The 15,407-nt window shown below is 39.4% G+C and overlaps 1 protein-coding gene across 4 annotated transcripts in view; it reads left to right on the forward strand.

Annotated features, from left to right (window-relative positions):
* Positions 1–15,407, forward strand: part of KIF6 (kinesin family member 6) — a 465,199-nt gene that overhangs the window by 161,669 nt on the left and 288,123 nt on the right. For all 4 annotated transcript variants that reach the window (XR_003521659.2, XM_027603428.2, XM_027603429.2 and 1 more), the window contains 3 exons: positions 2,611–2,817; positions 11,724–11,867; positions 12,803–12,889. Coding sequence is in view for 3 of the 4 variants with exons in the window: in XM_027603428.2 (XP_027459229.1) it covers positions 2,611–2,817; positions 11,724–11,867; positions 12,803–12,889 (438 nt within the window). In the remaining variant the exon portion in view is untranslated. The remainder of the gene's footprint in view (positions 1–2,610; positions 2,818–11,723; positions 11,868–12,802; positions 12,890–15,407) is intronic.

Raw genomic sequence — 15,407 nt, forward strand, 5'->3', positions numbered from 1 at the left:
TTTATATCATTCTTTAATATGCTTTTTTTCTTCAGCATTTCAGAAATCCCATCTGTCAATCTATCCAAAAGATGCTTCATTTTAACTTCTTTATAGTTTGAATTATCCCAGCTTATTCATCTTTTCTACCACAGATGTTCGTTTAGATGATACATCTTGCACCAATTTTTTGCTATCCCCAAACAGCATTGCAGTAAATGTTCATATGTGTGTATATTATCCACCCCTTTTCTCTCTCTCCTGGTGTTCCCTGTTTCAGATTTCTCTCCAGGAAATGCCTCGTACAACTGGGTTGTAGGTTATATGCATCTGCAACCTTACCACATATTGTCAAATTGCTCTCAAAAATGGATTCTTAATGTATATTCTCACCAGCAGTATATAAAAGTTCCCATTTCCTTGTATCTTTACAAACCTTATCTCGTTAGACTTTTTTTTTTTTAATTTTGCCAATCTGACAGATGTGAATGAAATAGTTTATCATTATGGCTCGAATTATTTGTCCTGATTATTTGTGAGTTTGAGCATTTTTTTTCAAATACTTATTGACCATGTTCAGGTTTCCTCTTTGTGGGTTGCCTGTTCATATCCTTTGCTCATTTTTTTTCTGAGTTGTCTTTTTCTTGTCGAATACTTATGGGAGTTCTTTATTTCAAATATTAATCTTTTGTCAGCTGTGTGGATTGCAAATATCATCTCCCGGTCTTCTAAATTTGTGGTAGATTTTATCACCCAGAAGTTCTTCAATTTTGGATAATTTGGTCAAATACTTTCAACCAATTCATTTTTGTGTTTAATGTCTTATAAAAGATCCATTACTAGGGACGCCTGGGTGGCTCAGTTGGTTAAGTGGCTGACTTGTGATTTTGGCTCAGATCATGATCTCATGGGTCATGAGACTGAGCCCCATGTCAGGCTCCACACTCAGTGGGGAGTATGCTTGAGATCTCTTCCTTTGCCTCTCTCCCCACTCACTGTCTCACTTTCTCTCTCTCTGTCTCAAATAAATCTCAAATAAATCTTTATTAAAAAAAAAGATCCATTACTACCTTGGGTTGACTGTGATATGCTTCCATATTTTCTTATATTAGTGTTAAAATTGTGTTATTTTATGCATAAGTCTTTAATACATTCTGGAATTTATTTGTGTGTCTGGTGTGAGAAAGCAACCTAAATTTATTTTCTTTAAGATGGAGAGCCGGTTATTGTAGCACCATTTGTGAATTAGTCCATCCTTTCTCCATGGCAGTGTGATATCTCCTCTATGCTATACAGAGTGCTGAAATGAGCCCAGTATGTTTTACTGTTTTTCTGTTCCTGCAGCAACACCACACTGTTTTAATTACCGTGGGTTATGATATACCCTGACGTATAGCAGGACAAGTTCCCCTCTCTTGTTCTTCTTTCACAGAATTATTTTTGTTATTTTTTAATATTTGCTCTTCCATCTGTGTTTTAGAATCAATTTGTTTGTTCTGTTCCACAAACATAATGTGTGGTATTTTTATTTCAATTGCATGGAATATACAGAGAAATTAATATAGAGATGAATTTTTAGTTTTCCCATCCCTGACATGGTATATTAATATCTGGACACCTTTTACTCAGGTTTCCTTTTTGTATCTTTTAATATAATTTTCCCTACAAATCATGCATTTTTTTTTTTAAGATTTTATTTATTTGACAGAGAGAGAGACAGCGAGAGGGAATACAAGCAGGGAGAGTGGGAGAGGGAGAAGCAGGCCTCCCGCGGAGCAGGGAGCCAGATGCGGGGCTCAATCCCAGGACCCTAGGATTATGACCTGAGCCGAAGGCAGACGCTTAACCGTCTGATGCACCCAGGCGCCCCCAAATCATGCATTTTTATAAGATTAGTTGTCTGTTATCTCATTGTCCTTGTGGCCATTAGAAGTATTATATTTCCTGATTAATTATTGCTGGGTTATTAGAACTTTCTTGATTTGGCATGTTGATCTTGGATCCAGCAACCTTGCTAAACTTCGTAGTTTTTAATAGTTTATAGATGCTCCTGCATTTTCTATGTGGACCACCATATTTTCTGTATGTAATGATATTTTAATCTCTTCTTTTCCTGTCACTATGACTTGTATTTCTTTTTCTTATTTATTACATTGGCTGGGACCCCGGTTTGCTGTTGGGTAGTAGCAGTGATACTGGGCATCCTCATCTGTGGGTTGTGTTTATTACAAGTGTATAATGAATTCCCCCAGTGCATCCATTTTCACCTTTTTTCCCATGACATTCCCATTAAACATTTGCAGTATGGCTAGCCAAGGTTAAGGTAGGGAGTGTGGCCATGTAATGAAATTAAGTTATCATATTAGTAAGAGGACCCACGCTTTACTTCATTTGAACTCTTTCCTCACTTTCTAAATTAACCCATCCATATCTGTTGTCAGTCATTCAAGAGACAGTATATTAAAAATAACTCACTTTGAGAGATCTCAGCTACAAGCTTTTTTGTTGAGTTTGACAGCATTGGCTTCATTGGAAATGTCATACCATTAGAAACATACATCTAAACTTTTTGATGGTCTGCCAAAATTCTCATTGTTCACATTAATTTTGTTTTGCACTTTCATTTTACAGACTCCAATGAACCAGGCTTCAACTCGTTCCCACTGCATTTTCACTATTCACTTATCAAGCAAGGAACCAGGATCTGTGACTGTCCGGCATGCTAAACTTCATTTGGTTGATCTGGCTGGTTCAGAGCGAGTTGCAAAGACTGGAGTAGGGGGTCAACTTCTAACAGAGGCCAAGTATATCAACTTGTCCCTACATTACTTGGAACAGGTAAAACTGGGCACAACGGGGTGTAACTGTATCCACCATTTGCTGATAGACTTTGCATCAGGCACTCTGCTAGCATCGTTGTTTTGTTGTTTTCTTCCTTTATTTTGGTAAAATATACATAACATAAACTTCATCATTTTAATCATTTTTAAGTGTACAATTCTGTGTCATTAAGTTAAACTTCATCATTTTAATCATTTTTAAGTGTACAATTCTGTGTCATTAAGTTCACAGTGTTGTGTAACCATCACTTCCATCTATTTCCAGAACTTTTTCATGACCCCAAACAGAAGCTCTGTACTCATTAAACAATAATTTTCCATTTCCTTATGCTCCCAGTACCTGGTGATCTCTATTCTACTTTCTGTCTCTATGAACTTGCCTGTTCTAGATATTCAAATACAAAGAATCATACAATATTTGTCCTTTTCAGTCTGGTGTATGTCACTTAGCATAATGTCTTCAAAGTCCATCCATGTTGTAGCATGTATTTGAATTTCATTTCTCTGTAAAGCTGAGTAATGTTTTATTATATGCACATGCCATGCCCTGTTTATCCATTCATCCATCAATGGATGCTTGGGTCCTTAATCCTTTTGGCTATTGTGAATAATGCTGCTGTGAACAGTGGTGTAGCTACTAGCATTTTGTATATACCATTGCATTTAAACCTTACAACAGCCCTATACTGCTGGTATTAGTTATTCCCATCTTAAAGATTTTAAAACTCAGGTCTTCCTGAGGCCTTCCCAAGGTTACCAGCTAATGGTGAGATGAGGATTTGAATCTTGAATTGCTTGGCTCCAAAGACCATGTTTTCTTTCACTATACCTTATTGGTTTTTTTGTTTTGTTTTGTTTTTTCTCAGTACTGCTTTTTGGCAGCATTAATAATAATTTATTATAGAGGCTGTTAAAACTAATTGTTTTTATTATAAAATTTGTAGTGGGTGTGAATATAGTTATAAATGGCCGCCCGTGACCTGTCTTTTCAGGCTAGTAGATTAGTTGTGGGAACATAATTTAGAGATGACTGATATCTTTTCAGCTTCTGGTGACTTCATCTAGCTGGTGATTGTGATCCTATGAAGGTTCTCTTTGCTTTAGCTTCTTCCCCTGCCAACCCCTACCCCAGGTTTACTACAATCTACCCCAGTTTATACTTTATTTTTGACTTCTGAATCTGACTCCAAGTGCAAAGAAAGCTCGTCTGAATTTAGCTAAATAAATTTTCCAGAAAAAAAAAATCCTCGTCCCTAAAATGAGCATATTGAATTAGATGATTTCCCAAGTTCTTCCAGCTCCATGAGTAAAGTGCTGTGACTTGAATGTTAAAGATGGCAACTGCTTCCAAATTCTAAGAAAAAAAAAAAAAAGAGAGAGAAGCATGATCAAAAACTGGAGTAGAGAAGTACAGAGTATATTGGCAAGGCAGAAGGACTTGCTAATGAGTGTTGGAGGCTAAAAGATTTGAAAAAACAAACAGACCTCCCCCCCTTTTCTTTCACTGCCTAATAAACCCTTTTGAGACTGATATTGTCCTGATGTTAAATGCTTTCTAATGGTCAAGTTGGCTGAGAAAGTAGATTGAGAGAAACCTAAGGGAGCTGTATCTGAACAAGGTGCATGCAGTTAGGCTCTCACTAAATGAACCCCAGTAGGGCAGCACCCAGAGATTAATGGCCTGCATGGTGTTCAGATGATTTTAGTGTTTCTGACAAGACTCAGCCTTCCCTACCTCTTCCTTGCTCAAATATTACATAGTACTTTTGCTTAACGGAGCTTTTTACTTAATAGAACACTTATAAAACACTGATATGAAAACATAATGGACTGTATTCAAAGTGCTTTATTTCAAAGAAATATACCTAGTTGTTTCTGATGGTAGCACTGTCAGCTTTAATCCCCATTGTGCCCATCTGTTCATATGAAATTATATTCATTAGTTAAATCAGAATTTCCACCAATTGTTATCACTCAAGGAAAACCTTCTGCCCCTAATCCTCTCTCTTCATTCTACACAACCTTTGCAAGCTGCTACTTCTCATTAAAACTCTTCCTCTCCCCACATTTCTTCTCTTCAAAATTCTTATAACATCAGCCTCATGTGAGTAGTCTTGGTGGCTCTATGCATTTGATTTTCTATATAATAAATTTATTTACAAGGAGCAGTAGTGTGCTGAGGACTGCGCTAGGCACTGGAGCATAGTGCTGAGCAAAGTAGAAACGGCCCTTGCACCAAAGGTCTCAGGGGCCAGTGCAGGGAGATGTGCATGGAATAAATAGTCATTAAATACTTGGCTGTCCTCCAGGTGAGTTGTTCAGAGAAAGGCCAAGGGGTAAGGAGAGCTTGTAATGGGGGACCAGACTTTGGCTGAGGAGGGCAAAGGGAATGAAAGTTCTCTCAGGGCTGATACTAAACAGAGACTCAAAAAACAAGTAGGAGGGAACCAGGCAGGGCTGGGGTTAGAGCATGTCAGGCAGTGGCAACTGGGAGTCCATTAGCCCTTAGCTCCAGTCCAGGGGGTTCAATTCAGCCAGGGCCACAGTATTACTCACATGTCATTGACCTTTGGCTTTCTGAGTGTCAGTTATCTGTTTCATGTGCATCCAACGCATCACTCCAGCTGTTAACTACTTACACTCATCTACAAGTGTCTTCCTGGATGGCATAAGGTAACGGAGAGAAAAGGAGGTGAAGATTAGCATGAGAGGGAAGAGGGACAGAAATATGGAACACTGCAGGATATGGACATAGATACATGGGGTTGAGTAAATCTAGGAGTTGTGGTGAGAGAGGAAGTAGGTGGGTAGTAGAGAAATTTTGGTATTTCACATAGAAAGAGATAAGCGAGAGAGAACCAAGGAGTACAGGGGAAGGAGAATAATAAAACGAGGGGCAGATACTATTAATGAAGTAATGGAATTCAAGGACTTTTATACCCAGGTTTTCTTTATGCAGGACTTGATTATGGGGTTAACGAGACTGGGAGTGTAACACATTTTAGTTTAACTCCATTCATTCATTCATTCATTCATTCATTCATTTATTTCACTCATTCATTCATCAAACTGTGACTAAGTGTCTTCAAAGTGCTATGAGTTATGTTAGACAATGGGAGTAAATACACAATTGAGAAATGGTGCTATCAAGTTATCTAGTGAAGGAGCAAAGCATATAAATAAATCCTTACATATGGTCAGATAAATGCTGTATTAGCAATTCATTAATTCATGTAGTTAATTACATCCTCTCCATCTCAGTTTCAATATATAGATGGAGATGTCCTAGGGAATAGAAAATTTGGTAACCTCTCTTACACTTATTAGCCCACGTTGGTTATAGAAATCCCATGCGGAACTGTCACTGCCTTTCTGGCCATCATTGTGGACCTTACACCTGCTCCCAGGGTATAGCCTTTCTGAGTTGAATGCACCTTATTGTGCTTATAACTAAATAAATTTCTGTTTGTTAGAGTATTGTTGGTTTTGGAATTTTCCTTGTGTATGCAGTGCTCTTTCCAAAAAGTCTCCTCGAAAACATTTTAAGCCACAATAACAGGGTACATTTCGGCCCTAGAAATTAAGTCCATGGAAGAAAAGGAGGGGAGCCTGCATACTTGTTCTTACCATAAGCTTCACCGAGTGCTCTTGGTGTCACCCTCAGTCTCTGTCAGCCCAAACATCAAGTGAGAAACCACTGAGAACAGAGTGTTTGCTCTCTGCCTCTACAGAAATCAAAATCGGGTTTGCCTTCAGCCAGTTATCCACCATAAGTGGGACTTCTTTAGAGTTTCAGTTTCCACTTGGCTTCCACTGAATGTGTGTGTTCAGGAGAAAAACTAATGTTGCCAGTGCCAGTTGTAACCACTCCAAATCATTGTCAATTTTCAGAGGATAATTTTCCATATGCTTCTGAGCTCTTTAAAAGAAAATCTCTTTAATTCATTGAATAGTAATCTGATCGATTGATTTTAAGAATAGTTTCTAGGTACTTGGAGATATTATTAAGTATAATGTGAGTTTCTACTCTTTGTTGCTTAAAGAATGCCTTCAGGAACATTTTTTTTTTTTTTTGTATTTATACATGAAATCCCAAGTGGGAGTAAACATTTTTAAAAAATCCAGGTTGTATAACCATCTCCTTAGCCTGTGCCGTTCAGATCATTTGGTTCCGGGCCAATTTAGAGAGCCCAAAGCAACCCCGTAAAGAATAATCCATCTTTGCCTCTTTCCAGAATACCGGCCATTTCTGGGTCACTCTGAAGATCTGTATCTTCTCCAAGGGGTCTGGACTTATTCTGATATTCCCAGGCTCCTTTAGAGCTGAGAAGATGCCTGTTCGGAGCTCTCTGGTAGAGAAATAGCCCAGGACTGGTTTTATATGGCTGTTAACAAGTGTCCAGAGGCATCCTAAAGAACATAGCCTGGATACCCCTGCAAATGGAGTGCTTTTTGTTTTACTATCCCAGAAACAATCTCTATTCATCTTTAAAACATTTCTGTGAGATAGGCAGGTATTCTAATCCCACTTTTACAGGTGAGGAAACAGAGACTAATAAATTTAAGAGATCTGCCTAAAATTGCACAAGTAAGGCAGCTAGATTCTGCCTCTAAGTCCTGGGTTCTTTCTTTTATTATGCACTGCTTTCATTTTCCCCATTTTTAAAGACCATGCTTTCCAATCCATAATTGCATTTGGAATTTTAATTATTCTCTTGAACCATTTTAGAACCCTTTCTGGAAAGGGCATTGGAATTGCCTTTACAACATTCACTGCAAGAGTAGCAGCCATGAACCCATCCCAGCTCTAGGAGTATACCTTGACTAGTCTAAGCCAGTTGGAGCCTTGGCTGTAGTGATTGGTTCAGACATGGGCCCATGACCCAAGTTGGTCCCTAGGGAAGCTCAGGATATATGTTTAATGATTAGAGAACTTTCTGACATCAGTTATAAATAAGGATATTTGGCAGCCATCCCGTGGCCATGAAGAGAGGCAGACTTCTACAACATAGAAGGTAGAGCAGAGATATTGGCGAAAACTAAATCCTTGGTGGCAGCACTGACCTTTTGGGTTATGTGTAACCTAAAACCTTTCCTATTATAGTTACATGGGCCAATAAATTTCCCTTATGATTAAATCCAGTTTGGGCTACATTTTCTGTTACTGCAGCCAATAGCAAATTAACTAACCCCATTCAATTTAATACCAGCATGAAGTTTAATAAGCATATTCTCCTTTATGTCATCTAAGTTGTCATAAAGCTGTTGAATAGAAGAGATTGTTTCCTGGAGCAGGAAAAAAAAATAGTGACATTTGTTTTATGCAAGAATTTCAAAGTACTTAGAACATTGTCAGATACTTAATTATGATTCATAAACAATAATGCCACCCTCTCACACATCTGTCAGACCAACCCATTTGGTCTGGTGTTTGGCATTTGGGCCTGCCTTGATTGCTAGAGATATTTCATTTGTCCACTTGGTTCTGAGGGTCTGGAGTTCTATTCAGCATCCCCTGCTACCACCTTGCCACTCAGATTTGGGTCTGCCATGTTCCCCACTTCCTTTCCAATTACATCAAAACTCAGTTCCACCAAATCTCATTCCATACTATTGATCCTTGTGCTGTCTTCCTAGGTAAAGCTAATTAATCTACTCATTTATTTATTCCTTTCACATAAAGTTGTTGAACACATGTTGTATTAGTCAGATTTCTTAATCATAAACTGGAAAACCTACTGTAGCTAATTTAAGCAACATAGAGTTTATTAAACATAAAGAACCTCAAGAAAAGTTAGAAAACTGGGCTTGGATACTACCCAGCCCAGAGCACAGCAAACAAGAGACACATCTAACCACACCACTGAACTGCTCTGTGAAATATTACCATTATCCTCCCTTGGCACCCAGGACAGTAAGTCCTGGCTTCCAGAAAGTTCCTGCAGCTGCCTCAAAGGAACCAGATGCCTTCACCACCACACTCTCCTATAAATCTGATCTTCCTCTTTGTGGCCACCACCTCTCATCACTCACCTCCCAGCTCCACTCCCACAAGAGTGTCCTTTTGATGGAGCTAGGTCTCATGTAGAACATTGAGTTGTAAGAGAGACTAGGAAGTGTTGCTTCATAGTAAGTGAAACTAGAATGGGGTTATCCTGAGAACTGAGTAATAAGACGATGTAGTTTCTGCCCCATGGACTGGGGACCAGACACTGCTCTAGGCAGTGGGGTAGAACTGTGAATGAAAAAAACAAAGTCTCTGGCCTAATGAAGCTGAAAGCCAAGTGAGGAAGCCAATTAAAAAAAGTAAATAAATGAATAGAGTGTCAAATAGTGATAAGAACAGGAAGAAAAATGAAATAGATTAAAAACCTGGAGATAGGTATGTTACATTTGACAAGGTGTTCAGTGAAAGCCCTTGTGAGGAGACAAGATTTGAGCAAAAATTTGAATGATGTGAAACAGGAAGCTATATGAAAATCTGGGCAACATTCTAGATAAAAAGAACAACAAATTCAAAGGGGTGGAGACAATCTTGGTATGGTGGAGCAACAGCAAGGCAAATGTGGGCTATGAAAGCACAACAGAAGATGAGGACAGATAGGTAGGGACCAGATCATGCAGGAGTTGGGTCATTATGGCGTGTCAGGAAGCTACGGGAAGGTTTTAAGCAGGGAAGTGACTTGTAACTTATAACAGGGATGTAACTTATATTTTATGAAGATCTCTCTGTGGAGAGTAGACCAAGGGGGGGCGGGAGGGTGGGCAAAAAGAGAAACAAGGACTGAGTCAAAGCCTTGTGTAGTCCGAGGAAGGGATGATGAAGAATGGTGACAGAAAAAGTGGGAAAAGTGGTCCAATTCTGGGCATGTCTTTTAGGTAAAACTAATAGAAATCGCTGATGGATTAGATGTTGCCAATGAGGGGAAATAAGGATGATGCCCAGGGTTTTGGTCTGAGCCACTAGGTGGATGGTGGGCCATCAATAATGATGGGTAAAGACCGGAAAAGAATCAGATTTGTGGGGAGAGGGGTGAGAAGGTCAAGAATAGACATCCAAGTGGAGATTTAGGGTTTCCACAGAGATAGCAGCTCAGGGAACAGGTGGAAGCTGATGATATCAGTTGAGGAGATGTCAGGATATCTATGTATTTAATGCCAGGGAATTGGATGAGATTCCACAGAGAGAGTGCAGGTAAGAAAGAGAGGAGGATCAAGGACTGAGCCCTGGGGCACTCCAGTGTTTATAATTTAGGAAGAAGGAAAGGAAGCATTCATTAACTAGTGTTTGAGGAAAGATGAAAACCAGGGAAATGTGGTATCCTGGTTACCAATGAATAAAGTGTTTCCAAAAGGAGACAGTGAGTACCTGGGTTGAATACTTACTCAACTCAAAAGTCTAAGAAGATGGCAATAAATGCTTTGGGTACAACAGGGGTTGCTGAGCCTTGGCAAGAGCCATCCTAGTTTTTAGACTAGTGGGCAGGCAGGGTGGGAATGATCCAAGTGAGAGAGAGAAATTGATGCAGAAGAAAAGGGATAATTTTAGGAGTAAGGTAAGTGAGAGGAGAAGGAGAGAATGAGGGGCTGGCCTTAGAAGGAGCAGTTTGGTGACACAGGAAGGGCAGAGTGTGGGGGGCATTTAGTGATAGGACAGGAGATGGTTCTGGTCAGGCTGCTCACATCTAATGGAAGGGTGTGTGGCCATCAGCTAAGACTAAAAGCAGGGAGAAGAGGCTGGGTGGAGGTCTGAAACAAAAGGATAAGATGTGAAAGCCTCATTCCTGGAGTGGAGTGAGTGGAGAAGTAATTTTTGAGAGAAATTATCACAGGATATCTGGTTTATAATTAAATCTGTGGTCATGAATTTGAAGCAGGACCAGTGGTAGTGTGTGTTTTGCCCCAAACAGCCTTTGAAAACAACCTTGTTTTATAAACCAAGGGAGTAGAAGAAGTTCTGGTGGTAGGGATTACACACCTGAAGGGAGGGAAGGTTAGAACAATGGTAGGTGTTATTAGAGGTATTTTCAAAAGTCGGGTCCTTGTGATGCCTCTGAAATCACATCTGTGGGTGTCTTATTCCTCATACTTGGGATGGACATCCTAGCACTGGGTTCATCTTCCTAGGAAAACCGTGAACCCCTGGTGGCTCCCTTTGGGGACAACTCCACAGCAGCCTTTCATCCAGCTAGTACCTTCCTATTAAGTGAAAAGTAAGATGAGCAAGCCTTCGTTGAACCAACATAAACTTGCCCCTTCGCTTACAATGGTAGCAAACATGTATACAGCACTGAGCTAGCTACTTCTCAAAGTAATTTGTGCATTTTAACTCTCAGTCATCCCAACTCCCTACGAGGTAGATGTTATCTTTTCTCTGTTTTACAATTGAGGACACTGAGGCAGAGATGTTGAGTGACATGTCCTAGTAAGGCTAGAATTTGGACCTGGACAATGTGGTACCAGATTCTTGGGTCTCCACACTAACCCCTGCTGTCTCTCATAGTTCTCATTTACTGCTCTGCCTCTTCTGCCTTGAAGATGGGTCATAGAGATCAATTTTGGTAAGATTTTAAAACTCTGGCATGATTTCCTCTTGAATTTTACATGAATTTTCCAATGGCTGAAGACAGGATAATAATGTATCCTATTCTATGCCAAGTTATATCATCTGTCCAAAAATTACAGCGTTCATGGTGGTATGTTTTTGCTAAGTTTACTTCCCTCCATCTCTACCATTATTGTACCAAATCATGTTAAGATATTTATTTTGAGCCCAAGTTTTAGATGTCACCCTGCATTCAGTTATGATTTCTGTTTGAATTTTCACTGCAGTTGCAGCTTAGCTGAGCTCCAGATGTGCATTGTCTGCTAACCTAATACCATTATTTTTCTACCACGCCACAGGTGATCATTGCTCTTTCCGAAAAACACCGTGCACACATTCCCTACAGGAACTCCATGATGACCAGTGTCCTAAGAGACAGTTTGGGAGGGAACTGCATGACGACCATGATCGCAACACTCTCTTTAGAGAAAAGGAATATCGACGTATGTTGGTTCTTTCTGGAGATCTCAGTCTGAGTTTCTGTTGCTAGTTTATGAGATGGTGTTGAGGGTCCTGGGTGGGTTTCCATCTTTTCAGCTGGGTTGGGGTATGCTTTGAGATGTAAACACCCTACAGAGTTCGCAGCTTTGGCTGGTTTGCCAGCATTATAATTACCCCCATTTGAGAATGGACTTCACACAGCCCAGGAGGGTGGGAAGAAGGCTCAGACACAAATTTTGGAAAGCCTGCTGCTGGGTTAGTTATCTTGGCCAGAGGACATGAGAGAGGAGACCCATTAGCTTCTGTTCTGTTTAGCTCCTAATTACTAAGATACCTTGGAGGCATCTGTAGGATGTGTCCCTAGACTTGTCACTGAGTGAAGCGCACAGGATGCTTTGTCAAGGGCTGGCTACTGACTGGCTTTCCTGGGTTGCTTTAGACTCAGCTTCATGTTTTATGCATCACAGTTTAATGCTTGGGATCCAGACTTTCTCCAGAAGAGGAAAACAAGAAGTGGCAGGGTGTCTTCCAAAACGAGGCCAATCCCTAAGTGCATTCTAAGATGTCTCGCAAAGCCTCTTTCTGGCCTGTTACAAATGTTTATTTTGTAGTCATTCAGGTTTGTGGATTATAATACTATCTGCTATGATTATGACATACATGTATGTGGCTCTGGTTTCATAGATCAGTAGTTGAAAACTACATACAGTCACCACGTAGGACCTCATGATCTCCCACGTTTGGCATGGATCATTTTATTAGGCCAAAATAAAATTTTAATAAAACTGATGTTCTGGAACAAAGCTTCCTAATTTGGAGGTATCTTCATTGTGTTTTATACACATCACTCTTTAGATGTGCTTCTTTCTTCTGTGAACAAAAATTAAGGTTTATCTCTCTAAGCCATAACATTTTAAGGAGTTATTTTGCTTTATAGGAGTCGATATCTACCTGTAGATTTGCACAACGAGTGGCGCTCATAAAGAATGAAGCTGTTCTTAATGAAGAAATCGATCCTAAATTGGTAAGCAGCTTTGAACTTACGAGGCTGGAAGAAAAATCAAAGTGGGTCAAAGATTAGTAAAACTTGAGGCACACTTCCTCCATACCAGGTAGTGTTCTAAGTATTGGAAACATATCAATTTGTTAAATTCTCACAACAAGCTTATGAGTAGATGTAATCTCCATTCCCGCTTTACAGATGACAAAACTGAGGCACAGAAATGTTAACTAACCTGTTGAGAGTCACAGCCTCCACAAGTGGCAGAGCCAGGATTCAGGTGCAGATGGTCTGATGCAAGGACCTGCCACCTGCAGTCCCATCAGTCCACTCCTAGGATAATGAAATGAGTCCTGAGAATGTGTGCGACACAGTCGTGGCCAGTTATATTTACATGAAGGTAGTAGCCTTTCAGAAAACATCAGGTTAAGTTTCTAGAGATAATAATAATAGACCATCTTCTATAAAAGCTAACAGAGAAAAAGAAGTTTTAATGGTTATTAAGTAGAACTGTATTTTACACAACTGTCCTATTACTTATTTTAGAGACAAAAAAATTAATGATTGGGGCACCTGGGTGGCTCAGTCAGTTAACCATCCAACTCTTGATTTCAGCTCAGGTCATGACCTCAGGGTCGTGGGATTGAGCCCCATGTTGGGCTCCGTGCTCAGTGAGGAGTCTGCTTAAGATTCTCTGTCTCCCTCTCCCTCTGCCCCTTCTCCTGCTCCCTTGCTTTCTCTAGCTCTCGCAAAATAAATACATAAATCTTTAAAAAAATTAATCATTGGTTGGGTCCATGGAAAAATAGCCAAACTTCTAGTTTTATAACAATGAATCCTGCTTTATCAGAGTGCTTTTTTAAAGCAAAAATATTTGCAAGTTCCATGACTCAGATCCTCATTTTAAATGCAGATGTTTTCTCTCTATTTTGTTAGTCTTCTTAAATGAAATACAACATGGAATCAACTTATGCCAACATTGAAAATGTAGAAATAAAATATTTCAATTTTTTACATTCCCAAATTAAGATTATATTACTTTTCAAATCACTCAGCTTTTAAAATTTTCTCTAGAACATAAGCTAGTGTAGGCTTAGCAGTATGCATCATAAAAAAGGGTGTGAAATCTCACCGACACTGCTTCATTTATATATTCCTCAAATTCCAAAATAATAATAATAATAATCATAACCTTCTCAAATTCACTGTTACCCATACTAATTATTTCCTTCTGATTGTTTGTCCTGTCTCCCTGAAATCATTGCGCTGAAGTATAGAGACAAGGTTAAAAGAATAATGGGGTTATTTGTTTTACCCTGCTCACCTCAGGAGCTTGAGCAGCCCAGATGGAAATCTCTTCTTGAGAAACCAAGTGGGTGAGGCAGGGCCTCTTTGCAGCACAGGCCCTGGTCACACAGTGCTCCCGCTGGAAGAAGGAGTCAGAATTCTAAGGCATGAGTCAAGTGAAAGGGAACTCATAGGATGAATTCTTCTGCCATCCCTACCTCGCCAGCAAGCAGCCCTGTAGCATCACAGAGCAGCCTGAGAAAGACAGCCATGAGTTGTTAGCCTGAAGACAAAAATTAGTGCGTAATTGAAGGAAAATGAACATATTAAATGCTGGAGAGTTTTTTTTCTTTAAATTTGGCTAGAGAAACTTTGAGGGTACTTGAGGAATGTGAAAAAAAGGTGAACATTGTCATGTGTTTGATGTAGGGCTGCAAGAAATGTAAAGAAGAGAGAAACCTGAATCAAAGCTGACAGCTGTTAATTGAACAAATATTGAGGTCTTCCCTGTTAATTTTAGCCATTCTGACTGGTGTGAAGTGGTATCTCATTGTGGTTTTCATTTATATTTCCCTGATGCCAAGTGACACTGAGCACTTTTTCATGTGTCTGTTGGCCATTTGTATGTCTTCTTTGGAGAAATGTCTGTTCATGTCTTCACCCATTTCTTGACTGGATTATTTGTTTTCTAGGTGTTGAGTTTTTAAGTTCTTTATAGATCTGGGGTACCACCCCTTTATCTGATATGTCATTTGCAAATATCTTCTCCCATTCCATGGGTTGCCTCTTAGCGCTGTTGACTATTTCCTTTGCTGTGCAGAAGCTTTTTATCTTGAGGAAGTCCCAATAGTTCATTTTTCCTTTTGTTTCCCTTGCCTTTGGAGACATGTCTTGAAAGAAGTTGCTGTGGCTGATGTCGAAGAGATTACTGCCTATGTTCTCCTCTAGGATTTTGATGGATTCCTGTCTCACACTGAGGTCTTTAATCCATTTTGAGTTTATCTTTGTGTATGGTGTAAGAAAATGATCCAGTTTCATTTGTGAGGTGATGAGCACTGGGTGTAATATGTAACTGATAAATTATTTAACATCTGAAACTAATGATGTACTATATGTTGGCTAATTGAATCTAAATAGTAAATGAAATAAGATTTGTAGGTTAAAAAATATATATATATTGAGATCTTCCTGGTGCAGAACAATCTGGTAATTGACAAGTATTATCTCCTGGTCTCTTTTATAATGGCTTCTAAAA

Source organism: Zalophus californianus, chromosome 7 (assembly GCF_009762305.2).
Source record: "Zalophus californianus isolate mZalCal1 chromosome 7, mZalCal1.pri.v2, whole genome shotgun sequence".
Taxonomy (NCBI): domain Eukaryota; kingdom Metazoa; phylum Chordata; class Mammalia; order Carnivora; family Otariidae; genus Zalophus; species Zalophus californianus.